Below are 15,290 nucleotides of genomic sequence, written 5' to 3' on the forward strand. Positions count from 1 at the left end.
AAAAACCAGGACCCGCTAAAACCTCAGGTGAACTGCCACCACCATCGTCTTGTTGAATACCCTGGGTGCCATCGAGAGAGCGAACGGTGAAATAGTGTACTGGTAATGGTGGTCTCCTATGGCAAAGCGGAGGAACTGTCTGTGGGGGGGGGGAGAGATGTCAAGATGGAAGTAGGCATCTTGCAGGTCAATCATGGCCATCCACACCCCTGGCTGTAGAAAAGAGAGTGCTTTGGAGAGACATCATTCCGAATTTGTGATATACTATGAATTCATTGATAGCTCTGAGATCTAGAATGGGACGAAGACCCCCGTCTTTCTTGGGAACTGTGAAGTACTGGAAGTAAAACCCCTTTCCTCACTCTTTGGGGGGAACTACCCCTATGGCTCCTTTTCCTACCAATTGCTGGACTTCTTGTTGGAGAACCAAGAATGTTGCAGTCTGGACGAAGATCGAAGTGGGGGGCATCTGAACCCATTCTACCGCATCATCTGGTGATGATGGAGAGCACCCAAGCATCTGATGTTATGTGGCTCCATGAAGGATAGAAGGAGCCAAAGAGCGAAGAGGAAGGGTGGGGGGCAGGCATCAGTGGCTGGTGGCTGCTGGGAGAGTCAAAGACCTTGTTTAGGGGTTTTTGCTGCCTTGATCTTGCCCTGATGCGGAACCTAATGAAACTTAGGCTTCTGGGAGTAAGCGGGTCTGGATGAGGATTGAGAGTGTCTAGACTTCCAAGAACCATCTGGGGACTGCCTACTGTACGGCCTCCTGTTGTTTCGGGACCACATCTTGGATCGCTAGAACTAGTATGAAGAGGAGACTCCCAGGCTCCAGGATGCTTTGAGACTCTTGTCCATCTCCTGTAGAAAAGAATCAGCAGTGGAGTGAAAGAGTCCTTGACCATCGAATGGTAAATCCTCAATGAGAGCTCTGGTGTCCATCTGGAGAGACGTGGTGCAAAGCCAGGAGTGACGGCGGAGGACAATAGCGGATGACATTGTATTGGAGATGGCGATTCCCAATGAATGAGCCATCCTCTTAATTAAGTCCCCGTAGGAGTGGAGATCCTCCAAGGGTGATATAGGAAGATCTTCAGCCACCTGTTGACTAGGAGAAGGGCCCAAAGGGGTGATCGGCACGTCAGAATCCTCCTCATCCTATTCACTCCCCGTGGAGTGAGACAAGTCTTCCTCTCCTGACAACATGTGCGTCAGGTCAACCTGCATCGGGGGCAGTGTAGGATCCATTTGCCGTGATTGTGTCACTGTTGACCTCAGTGGAGTCGGCCTCGATTCCTTCCATGAAGGGGAGGTCTGTCAGCATCAATGGGTTCTCGCAGACCTTTGGCGGTGTCAGTATCAGTGTAGTATGGTCCCAAACAGGAGAGCAGTCATGGCGGGAGATGCTCGATTGCTAGTCCCAATCCACAAGCCTATTATGGTTCAGCCACGGGAACGCCATAGCCAATGGCAATGCACTGTACAGGTATTGCAGCTGTCTATGGTCCCAAGGAACCATCATGGTCAACTGTGGAATGGTGAAGGCGGGTGGAGGTTGGTCGCGAGGGATCGATCCCAAGACCTGAAGGACGGGCTGCTGTGGCGGGAGGATGAACAGTCCTGTCTGCGCCTGGATCTGCACCGGTGTCGACAACCTGTATCGATGGGTGATTGGGAGCAGGACCAGTCGGAGTCCGAGGGCCTGGAGCTCCACTGGGATGCTATTTGGTGAGAAGGGATCTCTTCAACTTCCCATCCCGAGAAGGAAGACTGCCTGGTATCAGTCTACACACCAGGGAATCTGTTCGGTGAACCGGCGAATTGAGTGGCATGATAGGCAGTATCTTGGGGACCGTTGACAGGTCCAGTGAAACAGAGTGAGGCAGGGAGTATCAGCCTGCACGTTAGAGCTCGATGCTGCACTCATAGGAGTGGACTTCGAGTCAGTTTTAAGTTGCTTGTGTTTCACCTTAGTATGACTCTTTGACTCCTTTTTCTTGGATGCTGGTGTCGAGGACACTGACAAAGTGGTCGGTGTGGACTTCCGGTTGATGGCGGCACGCTTGCGGACTCACCTCCTGGACCTCCCGGGGGTGTCTCCGTGCTCTGGGGGAATGAGGGGGTGAGCAGGCTCGTAAACCCCCCCAGGGGCCCGGCGAAGGGACCCTGGCCAAGGAGCTCTGAGGGGTAGCCTCTTCGATGGCAGAATGCCAGAGAATTGAGGTGCCCCTTCGCTCCGGTGGTTCTTCCAGCCGAGAGACCAAATGGTACAAGTGAAGCTAACCGGGTCAAGCGCAGGAGATCAGGCGTGAAAAATGATGAAAGAAGCGTGGTCGGAAGGCCAACTATGAACGTGAGTCAACTGGGAAACGGTTTTTGAAAGAAAAGACGCGCTCCCTGCCCTACTCCACGGAACGGCAAAAGCGAGCGGGGGGGGAATGCCTCCCATATGCATAAACTGTTGAGCGAAGGGGGGGGGAGCAGAAGAGAAACGTGATTAAATTGCCCAGAAGTACTTACCCAATCAAGCTAAGCAGTCAAGCGCATATTCAGAGACTTTTAAAAACTTTCCGAAAGTAAACAAACGGCAAAAAGATGGCGGGGAAGAGGGACAAAGACAAAGAAAGACTTTTGAAAACGAAACCAGAGTCCCCTAAGCTGGAAACGACCAGTGAAATGGCAAAAGCTATGTCTGTGGTAACACAGAGCATTTCTGCACAACAAACGCAAATAACTGATCTGATTCAAGTAATGAAGCAGGATGCTGAGAAAGTAAAGGAAGTAGCTGAATCAACGCAGAAAGTGAAGAAGAAAGTGCAAAAATTGGAAAAGAAAACCTCTTATTTGGAAGATCAAATGCTTCAAGTACAAATGGATAAAGCCAACATGGTCCTGCGCTTCCAGGGGGTGCCAGAGAACAAAGGAGAGAATCTTAAAGAACTTATGAGTGAACTACTTGCCCCAGTAACAGAAATAAAGGCGGATTTGCTACTCAACGATATGGATGTGGCCTATAGGTTATATTCAGGATATATAAAGAAAAATAATCTGCCTGGGGAAATTGTAGTAAGATTCTCGAAGAGGCACGTCAGGGATGCTATCCTGAAAGCAGTAGCGGCAACGTCCCTGAAGGCAGGGGAGAATGCTGTGAGAACACTAAAGGATATTCCATTTGAAGTAAGACAACGCAGAAAGAAATAACAAAGAACTTGTGCTCTTTCTCCAAACAAATTCAATTGGATATAAATGGCTATTTCCAGAAGTCGTGGCATTTAAGATCAAAGAGAAGATGGAAAGGATTGACTCTGTTCTGAAAGCTCAAGAATTTCTAAAGGAACAGCTGGGAAGGCCAGAGGACGAGAAAAAAGAAGAGGACAGCAGCTCCAGTGGCGAGCTGAAAACTGGTTCATCTGGTGAGGGCTCTTTGTCTGAGCAGGGGGAAGCCGCCCCGAAAAGTCCCTACAAGTTGTGGAAGAGAAGAGAGAAGAAAAAGTAAAAAGGCTGAAGGACTCTGAATTGTGCCTTTGAGAACTTTGGTTCCTGGGGATGATTGGGGGCACTGTTATTGGGCAGTTAAATGTAAACTGGGGGGGTAAAAAGTTTTAAAAGTTTGACACAGTTCATAAAAAGAAAAACGATGATAAGACTGGATGTATAAAAGCTAGTTGGAGGATCTCCTCTATTGGGTTTCTAGATAGTAGTGGGTACTTTACTTTCTCCCGTATGTGTAGTTTCCCCCTCCCTTTTTTCTGTTGTAGTTTTTTGTAGTGATAAAAAAATCAATAAAAAATCCCCTCCGGGGGCTCAAAAAAAAAAAGTGGTCAGTGTGGGCAGCTTCAGTGCCGAAGTCCCAGCAATGAGGGAGGCAGTGCCCAAAGATTCCGACGCTCGGGACTGATCTTTCAGTGTCGATCTATGCAAATCCATCAGTGCCAATTGAGGTTGATCTTCCGATGCCAACTTCGTGGGTACCTCAGTCAGTGCAGAAGTCATCGCCCCTGGTCGCAGAGCTGATTCCAAAAGAGCTGCTTGAAGTCTGGCCGCCCTGTCTTTCTGCATCTGATTCGAAAACTTGGCGCAGTAGACACATATGTCAGTCCTATGCACTTCACCCAGGCAGAGCAAGCACAAGGAGTGGCTATCAGGCGGTGCAAGCTTGGACCTGCACTGGGTATAGTGCTTGAAAAAAACCCACTGCTTTGCCATAGAAGGGGGGCAAAGCGGTAGAAGAAAAGGGAGGGGAGTCCGACCTAAATTGGTAAGAAAAAATAAACAAAAGTAACTTTTTTTTTTAGAAGCAGAAGGAAAACGAAGAGAAAGGTGAGCAAAAGAAACAAAAAAAGGACTACAGGAAAGGGGAAAACTGTCCCTAACAACAAGAAAGTTCCTGGACCGAAGCAGATCGATTGATCAGCGTGGCAGTCAGAAGAGAACTGGCGGGATACTGGGGCCCTGCCCTCTGGGCATGTGTGGTTGGAGTTCCTGCGCATGCTCAGAGGTGGGGCTCTGGATCCTTTTGGCCTTGATAGAACTTTCCCGAATCAGAGTCAGCGCAGGCACCTAACCCATAGGTGTGATGCACAGAGACCATGAAGAAGATTATTTATTCCTTTCTTCAAAAAAAAGATCAGGCTTTCCAAGGATTAAAATACCCTGGGGCTTCACCTTTATGTAAAGGTGTATAGGATCAGGGACTGGTTATCCTGGTTGTTCCTGCTCTTTAACCTGTGCTCTGAAATCCAGCTCTTTTTCTAGTCCTTAAACAGCTCTCAGCAAAGGATTCAGCAAGCAAAGATTAGATAATTCATGGAACAATCTACGAACCAGCTTGCTCACCAGAAGCCTCTTTCCAGACACACATTAAATGTACATCAGTAAATAAATGTAACTTTGACACAGGGAACAAGTTCTCAATTTTTAGTAAGATATTCTGAGGATAGTCTCTTTAGTGCCCCTACAAGTTTCTGCAGAAATATTACAAAGAACAGACATGCAGAGTGCAGGCAAGCTACAGACACAGTTGATGAAAAGATCCAGTTGAATAATATCCCATCTTAACACAGTATCTTCCCCACAAAATATACAGCAAACCTGCAACAGCACATATTGATACATTCCACAGCAAGGACTTGGGGGACATATCCCCTTAAAGTTGTAGTAATTATATTCTTCTCATGCTCCATTTTTACTGCCAGCTGTAAACTAGCTCCACATGCATTATGGTTTTGCATCAAAATGCACACCGGCCAACCACATATACAAAGAGACATGGCAGAGTCAATTTACAGCTTTGACAGGTCTTTGCACCAGAGACTGGGCGCACAAGATACAGCCTGGCATCTCACTAAGGGAACTGTTGAGGCATTTCCATACAACTTTTTTTTTTTAATCAACTGTGTGTCCCCTAACCCAGGACTACAGGATATCTGAAAGATTTTTTTAAAAAATCCAGTTTATTTCAGGTTAATTGGGGCATTGGCTCTCAACAAGGGAAAGCAACAAAGGAAGGCACATCTTCAAGACAGCTGAATAATGACTTGCGATACCCCTGTAATAGCTGCAGTCCAGATAAGGACCTTCTTTAAGCCAAACCAATACACAGACCCAACAGTAAGCAGAAAATAGTAGCAAAATTAAGAGCAAATATCACTCCAACTTTCCCATTAGAAACTTAAAACATTTCAAGAAAAGTACTTCTTGAAACATGGCATCTTTTCATTTTTAATACATGTGGGCACAAACCTATTTTTCAATTAAAGAAAATGCACTAATCAGCTTTACTGACTCACAGCTTTGAAGTACAAAGCTGAAGTAAGCCAACGATTTTACACTGGTCCACTGAAACCCACAATTTATTTATTTGAATTGCCCAACCCCTGCAAGCGCAAGGCTCTAGGCAATGGACAGCAGTTAAAAACAATGTTAAAATCATTACTATCTTTAGTATAGGGAAGAATCATTTTTATTTAAGCAATATTTTCTGATCCAAAATATTAAGGATAGAGGTTTCCTTAGCCATAACAGCATCTAAGCTGCATAATATAACAGGTATAGTTTAGTTTATTTAAAGTTTAGTAGCCCATAGGCCATACACCATTTTTAAAAAAATTAGGAATTTAAAAGAACAGTAAAACAGAAATTTGCCACATCCACGATGCAATTTTGGCAGAGGCTGCTCAGAAGTAGTATTAATCTTGATGTATCAGGAAAAGATGAATATTTCAACAGCCATCTTCTTAAGAATCTTTCTCTTGCTGTCTCATGTTTTGGACAACAGGAGTTATAAGGCTTGAGTTAGGCCACCCTAGAATCTCAACTTTGATCTGGAGGGCCTTCGTTAGTTACAAATATCGACTGTTAAATGCTGAAAGCCTTCCAACCTTTACCATACTGACAGAACATGAACGTTGCTGGTCAAAATGGAATGATGCTGTAGATGCAAAAATAAGCCAACTGGGCTTAAGGAAGACAGAGAATTTAACTCAAAGAAGACAAACGCTACTCACAGAAAAGTTGCTCCCTTAAGAACATAAGAGATGCCAATGTTGGATCAGGCCAAAGGCCCATCCAGTCCAACACTCTGTATCCCACAGTGGCCAGAAATACCAGTGCCATCAGGAGGTCCACCAGTGGGGCCAGGACATTAGAAGCCCTCCCACTGTTGACCCCCCCCAAGCACCAAGATGACAGAGCATCACTTGCCCCAGAGTCCCTATCTATACCTTGTGGCTAATAGCCACTGATGGACCTCTGCTCCATATGCTTATCTAATTCCCTCTTGAAGCCGTCCATGCTTGTAGCCGCCACCACTTCCTGTGGCAGTCAATTCCAAGTGTTAATCACTCTTTGGGTGAAGAAGTACTTCCTCTTATCCGTTCTAACCCGACCGCTCAGCAATTTCATGGAGTGCCCACGGGTTCTTGTATTGTGAGAAAGGGAGAAAAGTACCTCTTTCTCTACCTGCTCTTTCCCATGCATAATCTTATAAACCTCAATCATGTCACCCCTCAGTCGTCGTTTCTCCAAGCTAAAGAGCCCTAAGCGCCTTAACCGTTCCTCATAGGGAAAGTGTTCCAACCCTTTTATCATTCGAGTTGCTCTTTTCTGCACTTTTTCCAAAGCTATAATATCCTTTTTAAGGTGTGGTGACCAGAACTGCACACAGTATTCCAAATGAGGTCTCACCATTGATTTATATAGGGGCATTATTATATTGGCTGATCTGTTTTCAATACCCTTCCTAATAATCCCCAGCATAGCATTGGCCTTCTTTATTGCAGTCACACACTGTCTCGACATTTTCAGTGAGTTATCTACTACAACTCCAAGATCTCTCTCTTGATCTGTCTCTGCCAGTTCAGACCCCATCAACGTGTATTTATAGTTAGGATTTTTGGCTCCAATGTGCATCACCTTGCACTTGGCCACATTGAACCCCATTTGCCATGTTGACGCCCACTCGCCCAACTTTGACAGATCCCTTTGGAGTGCCTCACAATCCTCACTGGTTTTCACCACCCTGAACAACTTCGTATCATCCGCAAATTTAGCCACTTCACTGCTTACTCCCATCTCCAAATCATTAATGAACAAGTTAAAAAGCAGTGGACCAAGTACTGATCCCTGTGGTACCCCACTGCTTACACCCCTCCACTGGGAGAACTGCCCATTTATACTCACTCTCTGTTTTCTATTAATTAGCCAGTTTTTGATCCATAAAAGGACTTGTCCTTTTATCCCATGATTTTTGAGCTTGCTTAGGAGCCTTTGATGAGGAACTTTATCAAAAGCTTTCTGGAAGTCAAGGTAAACAATATCTATTGGATCCCCCTTGTCCACATGTTTGTTCACCCCCTCAAAGAACACTAACAGGTTAGTGAGACAAGATCTTCCCTTACAGAAACCGTGCTGAGTCTGCCTCAATAGGTTTTGTTCATCTATGTGCCTACTAATTCTTTCCTTAATAATGGTTTCCACCAATTTACCCGGTATCGACGTCAGACTGACTGGCCTGTAATTTCCCGGATCTCCTCTGGAACCCTTTTTAAAGATGGGAGTGACATTAGCTACCTTCCAGTCCTCAGGAATGGAGGCTGATTTTAAGGAGAGATTACATATTTTTGTCAGGAGATCCACAAGTTCACAATTGAGTTCTTTCAGAACTCTTGGATGTATGCCATCTGGGCCTGGTGATTTATCAGTTTTTAAGTTGTTTATCAGTTTTAGGACCTCCTCTCTCGTCACCTCAATCTGACTCAGGTCTTTCAACACCCCTCCCGAACTCAGCGGCTCTGGAGTGGGCAAGCACCTCTCATCTTCCACAGTGAAGACGGAGGCAAAAAATGCATTTAGCTTCTCAGCCATTTCCCTATCATCCTTCAGTACTCCTTTTACCCCTTGGTCATCCAAGGGCCCCACTGCCTCCCTGGCTGGTTTCCTGTTTCTAATGTATTTGAAGAAAGTTTTATTGTTGGTCTTTACATTTTTTGCTATATGCTCCTCATATTCCCTTTTTGCATGCCTGACCACAGACTTGCATTTTATTTGCCATAGCCTGTGTTCTGTTTTATCAGCCTCACTGTGACTAGCTTTCCACCGCTTAAAGGAATCCTTTTTACCTTTTACAGCTTCCATTACTTTGTTTGTTAACCATGTAGGCTTTTTCTTATACCTGTTTGTGCCTTTCCTAACCTGCGGAATATATTTTATTTGAGCTTCTAGAATTGTAGTTTTAAACAGTTTCCAAGCTTCCCCAATGGTTTTGACCCTTTCTACTTTTCCCTTCAGTTTCCTCCCCACATGTCCCCTCATATCAGAAAAATTACCCCTTTTAAAGTTAAAAGTGGTTGTGTGAGTCTTTTTGGCCAATTCCCTATTTGTACAAATGTTGAACTCAACAACATTATGATCACTGTTCCCAAGCGGTGCAATCACTTTTACATCTCTCACCAGGTCTTGAGTGTTACTTAGGACCAAATCAAGGATCGCCTCTCCCCTGGTAGGTTCCATGACCATCTGCTCCATAGCACAGTCATTTAGAGTGTCTAGAAACTCAATCTCTTTCTCTCGACTAGAACACATATTGACCCAATCAATGTGTGGGTAGTTAAAATCACCTATTACGACACAGTGTTTTTGTCTAGCTGCTATCTTTAATTCATTCATCATTTTATAATCCCCCTCTATCTTTTGATCCGGTGGGCGATAACGAACTCCCAGTGTTAAGTTTCCTTTTGGCCTCCCTATTTCAACCCACAGAACTTCAAGAAGCGAATCCAATTCTCTTAGCCTCTCAATCTTTCTGGACTTTATACCCTCTCTGACATACAGAGCCACCCCACCTCCAACCCTTCCCCCCCATCCTTCCGATATAATATATAACCGGGAATCACCGTATCCCACTGATTTTCCTCATCCCACCAAGTTTCTGAAATACCCACAATGTCTATTTTTCCCTCCGACTCCAAGCACTCCAACTCCGCGATTTTACCTCGGACACTTCGAGCATTTGTATAGAAACAGCTGTAATTTCCCATACTGGTTAAGCCTGCCACCTTCCTCTTGCTATCTCGAGACCTTGTCAGGCAGTCCATGTCACTAGCCACGGTCTCAGTGGACAATTTCAATCCACCTCCCTGTAGAAATGCAACAGGTACCCCCTCATCTCTCTGAGATGAGCCAACCCGAACCAGAGACTTTTCATCTCCTGTCGGCTTTCCCCCCGACACCAAGCACTCCAACTCCCCGATTCAAACAGATGCTAGATATAACAGGCATATGCATAATGCCCTTGTGAAGCAAGTGAAGCAATATCCTGAGATTCACCCCTTTCATTTTTTAAATTTAAAATGTGTACCCTGCTTAGCTAGAAAGAAATATTTAAAATGCATGTGTGTTATTCACATTTAGAAGAAGAATGTGAAGCCAAGAGAGTTGGGGTTTTAAAGATTACAACGGAAAGAATGGACATACCTCCCTGTAGCTCCAGCTCTTTTACTTTTGACTTCCACCTAGATTGCCTCCCAGGAATTTAAAGGATCCTTTTCCTTTCTTTCTCCTTCTAGCACACCCCCTTCCTGCCAGAGCAACTTTCAAACTGTAAATGCCATGATTTTATAATGGAAATTAAGAAAAGAAACTAAGCATAAACAAGTTTGGCTGCTGCCCTGTATTCTAGACCAAGTATTTTGATTTTCTAGTTGCAGAATATTTTGCAAAATGTTCTAGTTAAAAAAAAATTGATCCCAAACTTGTCTGAAGCTATGTGGTTTCAGAAACATGCTTCAAAGAATGGCACAATGCCAATTCCAAAAGTACAGCATAATAGAAGTTGTTGTGCAGTCAAGATGACCCACACACTGATGGTATCTCAGATCAAGAAAATTCCAGTATACATATCCTATACCCCAACCCTTTTCCTGGAGAGACAACAGAAAAGGAGCTCTTTACATAGTATATTTTAACAGTGTGAACTGGTATTGGATTTACAGACCCTGATATATATAGGAATAACTGATTGTGATGGCCCCTAATTTATATTCAACACTTAGAAGTAGCTATGCTAAAAATCAAAATGTGTTGCAGCAAAATTGTGTGCTGGGTTCCCTCAAATCACTGGAGTTAGCAGAAGTGGATCCTCCTCTATGCTACATGGCATATTGCTTCTGTCTGACTCCCCAGAAGAAACCAGCAAACCACAGCTATGTCACAATCCTGCAACTTCAGGAATGTTAACAACCCCCACAGAAAATTACAAAGCCAGTGCTGAGGACAATTATCACAGGTGAGATATGAGCTTAGCTCCTGGGTGCTTCCTTTCTTAGCATGGGAAGGTACAAGTGCAGGAATGATTCAGAATTTCCCAGATTCCTCGTGCGACAGTAGCAAAAGTAGCTAAAGTGAAGAGAGGGAAAATGTATTGGTCACAACTCTGGCACTTTGCATTTCAAAATGCCATTTTCATTTATGTATCCTCATAATGCCCTTGTGAAGCAAGTGAAGGTGCAAAAGTAGCTCACCCAAAGCTAACAGTAACCCCTCAATTCAGCACAGAACTGAACTCTCTCAGATCCAGGTTCAGCACTATCCAATGGTCAACCAGTGGCTCTCTGGAAAAAATAAAATTTTGGCAAGCCTTTTAAAGGTCAGTTTGTCAGACCTGAGTTCAAATTCCATCTCAGCCACAGAACTCTGAGAACATCTTAGGTTCTAAGATCCCACATTCATCTACAAAACTGAAGTAATAATGACCTACCCTTCAAAGGTGACATGGCAATAAGATACAGACCGCAAAGCACGCCACTTTTAAGGCAAACCCAAGTGGCGCCAAACAATTACCTGGGGGTGGATCTGCGGCTTGTCACAAGTGGCCTCAAAATCCAGCACTAGGAAGTAGTGATACCTCTGTGGGGGAAAGGATGACATTGCTGCCATGGAAGCAAAGCCGTGAGACGCCAGTTTCCCGGTTGTAGTGGAGCCGTATCCCTGGAAAATGCCACACCGCAGAGGGGAGTGCAGAGTATTCCTCAGTCGTGAGAGTAATTTCAAGTGAAGCTTTCCTGCTGTGGTATGGACAAGTGCTACCATTGAACACTTAGAAGCATCTGGAACTTCAAAAGAAAAAAAACCTGATGTTACTCCCAGAAGCACAATACTTCTCTTTCATTACCATAACAGAAACAAATATACAAATTCCTTTCTGAACTTGGACAGAGAACTAGAAAATACCTCTTACTATGTATTTACATATTTAATATACTTTTGTGGTAGTAATAAAATTTATTACATATGGCCAAAGGCCGTCATAATATATTTGTATCCTGCCTTTCTAACAACATACCCAAGGCAGTATAAAAATAACTTAAAATATAAATCTAAACAACTAAAGTATTAAATAAAACAGTAAATGCAGCAGCAGGTTTCTAAGTTATAACACTTTATACATCTGCCTTCTCCAGTAGCAAAATAAAACTGTTTAACTTCCCACCAAAAAAAATGTAAACACAACAGGAACTAGAAACAACCCATTGGAATATACTATAGTAAATTATCAGGAATATAAAACAACACTGCCTCAAAAGAAGTGTGGAAAATAAAGGACAAGCATCAGCACTGGAAGCAGACTTTAGCATCGGATAATAGCGGACAGGTTGATCCGGAAGCATCTATTCTAGAATCATGTACAAACCCTGCAATCTGGAAGCCCATTTCACATCCCACTACAAACTAGATTAAGATTTGCACTGGCAGCTATTCTGTTGTTGACAAAGAGATTAATCTAAGGCTGAGAATCAACAAAAGGTTTGCTAATTAATCAACAGTCTTAACTAATTAAAATACAAATTAGAATAGCACGACAGACGGGACATTTTTAGATCCTTTAGGCTAGTGCATGGGAATACAGAAAAAGGGGGAATTATATCCAGTACAAACTCAATTGCCACTCATTAGCACAGCCCCGTGGAAGTGTATAAACCAAAGACGCCCCAAAAACAGCCCATAGAACCACAGCCAAAGAAGTTACCAGCTGAGGGACGAATCAACCTGGACAAGTAACAGCCTTTTCAAAAACCCTATGAATATTCCTTTGACTACTCCTAGTAGAATATTCCTCTCCCTGCTATATGCCTCTGTCCTTAAATAAAGATACTTGCTTTTGTATACAGTGTATCAATGATCTAATGTATTATTTATTCTTAGAGCATAAACTCCAATATTAACAGCACCTATATTTATTATTTTATTTATAACCCACACACTGTCCTCAAATAGAAAATAAAACCTATAATTAAATATATATAATAAAACAGATTCTAATTAAAATTCAACCAGTCATCAACTATATACTGGCACAGTACTGGTCTGTGACTGTCTAACTGCTACACTTTCAGCAAGGAAACAATGCCCCCCAGGTCCCACACGTTTTTTGCCTTCCCCAACACCACACTGGTTGGCTCACTTGCACGAGAACTTTCTGCTACCCTGTTGTCTGCTTGTTTGGTCCTCTGTTGTGGACTGTATAAACTGTTTTGGATGGATGGTTGTGATTTTGGGTATGGAAAATGATCTCTTCATCCTTTTCAACTCTTGCAAGGTGTTTGGCTCTTCCTTCAGCAGTACTGGAAGGCTGATGTAACAAAACTCCCTATATGGAAAGGCTTTGCTTATGTCCACTGAGGTTGAAACCATAGAACCCATGTTTTTCAGCTGCCCATATTATAAGGAAGCATAAAATAAGATTATTACCCCATTATTAGACAAAATCCTTGGTCTCACTGAAAAAGCTAGAAAAGCTGGAGAGCCAGTTTGGTGTAGTGGTTAGGAGCACCAACTCTAATCTGAGAGAACTGGGTTTGATTCCCCACTCCTTCACATACAGCTGCTGGCATGACCTTGGGTCAGTTACAAGTTCTTTCAGAGCTGTTCTCTCATGAGCATAACAATCACAGATATTTTATTTTACATGTTATAATAGCTGCCAGAATTTTATTTGCAATGGCATGGAGGGCATTGAAGATTCCAACGCTACATGAGCCGATATTGAAGATTATGGAATGTGCTGAAATGGACAAGTTGACAAATATATTGAAAAATGGAAGAATTTATGGGACCCTGGAAGGCATTCTATGACTGGTTAAAACTTAAGTATTAAGAAAATAAGATCAAGTGAAGAATAATAAGAATGATAGATGAAGTAGTTGTGAAATTGTAATGAGAAGATATGCATGCAGAATGCTAAATTATAATTTTTAAATATTTCTGTACTTTTCTTTTCTTCCTCCTTTCCCTTTTCTGTATATAAGCTAACAAAAATTTGAGGTGGGGTGGGGAGGGGAAGGGAAAGGGATTGTAAACCACTCTGAAACTCCTTCAGGTAGTGAAGGGCAAGGTATAAATCCAATCGCTTCTACTTCTTAATTATCTTCTATCTGATAAGAATCCCAAGATTACCTACCAGGTAGCTAGATTTTGTTTGGTAATACTGAAGTCTTGGGAAATATATTGTAATTAGATTTTAAATTTTAAATCGTTTTTAATCGTTTTTATCTGGTACACTGTAAACTTTGAATTTTTAATTGTAAAATTGTGCATACGATTGGTCAAAGGGTCGTAATAAAGAATGAACAAATGAACTCTGATTATGTCCTTTGGAGGACCTTGATCTCACAGTTATACCAGTCTGGGCTGAATTTTTAAAATTCTGATAACATTAGTATTTGAGATTTAGATGCTGTTCAACAGTCATAGAGTATATATTTATAATATATGCTTATGGAGCATTTTCAAGTTAACACTTCAAAAATCTTTTGTTAGAGTATGCATCAATATTCACTGCTTTTCCACACTGTCCAAGGCAGATACAAAATATAAGCATACACAGTTAAAAATATAGTTGAACACATGAACACAGTGGGAGCAGCCACTGAAAATGAATGTGCATGAGCTGTAGATAAGAAGACCTCCCAAATAGATCACAAAGGTGATCAGGCAGTGCATGGTATTATAAAGGGACAGGAGGTCCACTAGATATGTGGATTTCAGGCCATGAAGGGCTTTAAAGGGCTTTAAAGGTGACAACAAAAAACTTAAATTGTGCCAGGAAACAAATTGGTAACCAATGAAGCTGCCAAACCACAGGTGTAATACTAGTACAAACTGGTCAATATTCTAGCAGTAGCATTCTGAACCAACTGAAGTTTTGGAACAGTTTTCAAAGGCAGCCCCACACCTAAAACATTACTATAATATAGCCTAAAAGTTACAACAGCATGGATAAGTGTGGCAAGGCCAACATAATCAAGATATTGGGCCAGATGGCACACCCAATGCAGATAACAGAAAGTACTCCTAGGTACTTTCTCAACTTACCTTTCCAAGAGCAACATCTATATATCTAATAGCGAAGGTGCCCCCTGCCGTGTGGAATCCTAAATCTGCACATTGGGGGCACCAGGGGGGGAGGGAGATTTTTGTGCACACTTGGGGCAGTCCCCAGGTGTGCACAAAAATCTGAAAAGTTAAAAAAGATATTGGGGGGATACTTAAATCCCCCCAAAAGTGACAGAGCGTCCCCTGCGCTTGCGCAGGGAACACTCTGCAGCCGGCTCCGCCGTCGCCACCTCGGAGCGGGGCGGGGGGGAGAGCGGCGAGGCCTGGCGGCTACAAGCCGCGCGGGCCTCGCTTTGCAGCCGGGGGGAGCAGCGAGGCCCGTGCGGCTTTGAAGCCGGGTGGAGGGGGAAGCGGCGCGGCGGCTACAAGCCGCTCGGGCCTCGGTTTGGAGGGGGGGGGAG

General features: G+C 43.4%; 1 protein-coding gene across 2 annotated transcripts in view; it reads right to left on the reverse strand.

Moving 5' to 3' along the window:
• ERI3 (ERI1 exoribonuclease family member 3) overlaps nt 1–15,290 on the reverse strand; it is a 315,640-nt gene that overhangs the window by 279,922 nt on the left and 20,428 nt on the right. For both annotated transcript variants that reach the window (XM_015422947.1, XM_015422948.1), the window contains exon 2: nt 11,338–11,609. In XM_015422947.1, the coding sequence (XP_015278433.1) occupies nt 11,338–11,586 (249 nt within the window). In that variant the 5' untranslated portion in view covers nt 11,587–11,609. The remainder of the gene's footprint in view (nt 1–11,337; nt 11,610–15,290) is intronic.

The sequence above is a fragment of the Gekko japonicus genome, unplaced genomic scaffold (assembly GCF_001447785.1).
Source record: "Gekko japonicus isolate JY-2015 unplaced genomic scaffold, Gekko_japonicus_V1.1 scaffold117, whole genome shotgun sequence".
Classification (NCBI taxonomy): Eukaryota; Metazoa; Chordata; class Lepidosauria; order Squamata; family Gekkonidae; genus Gekko; species Gekko japonicus.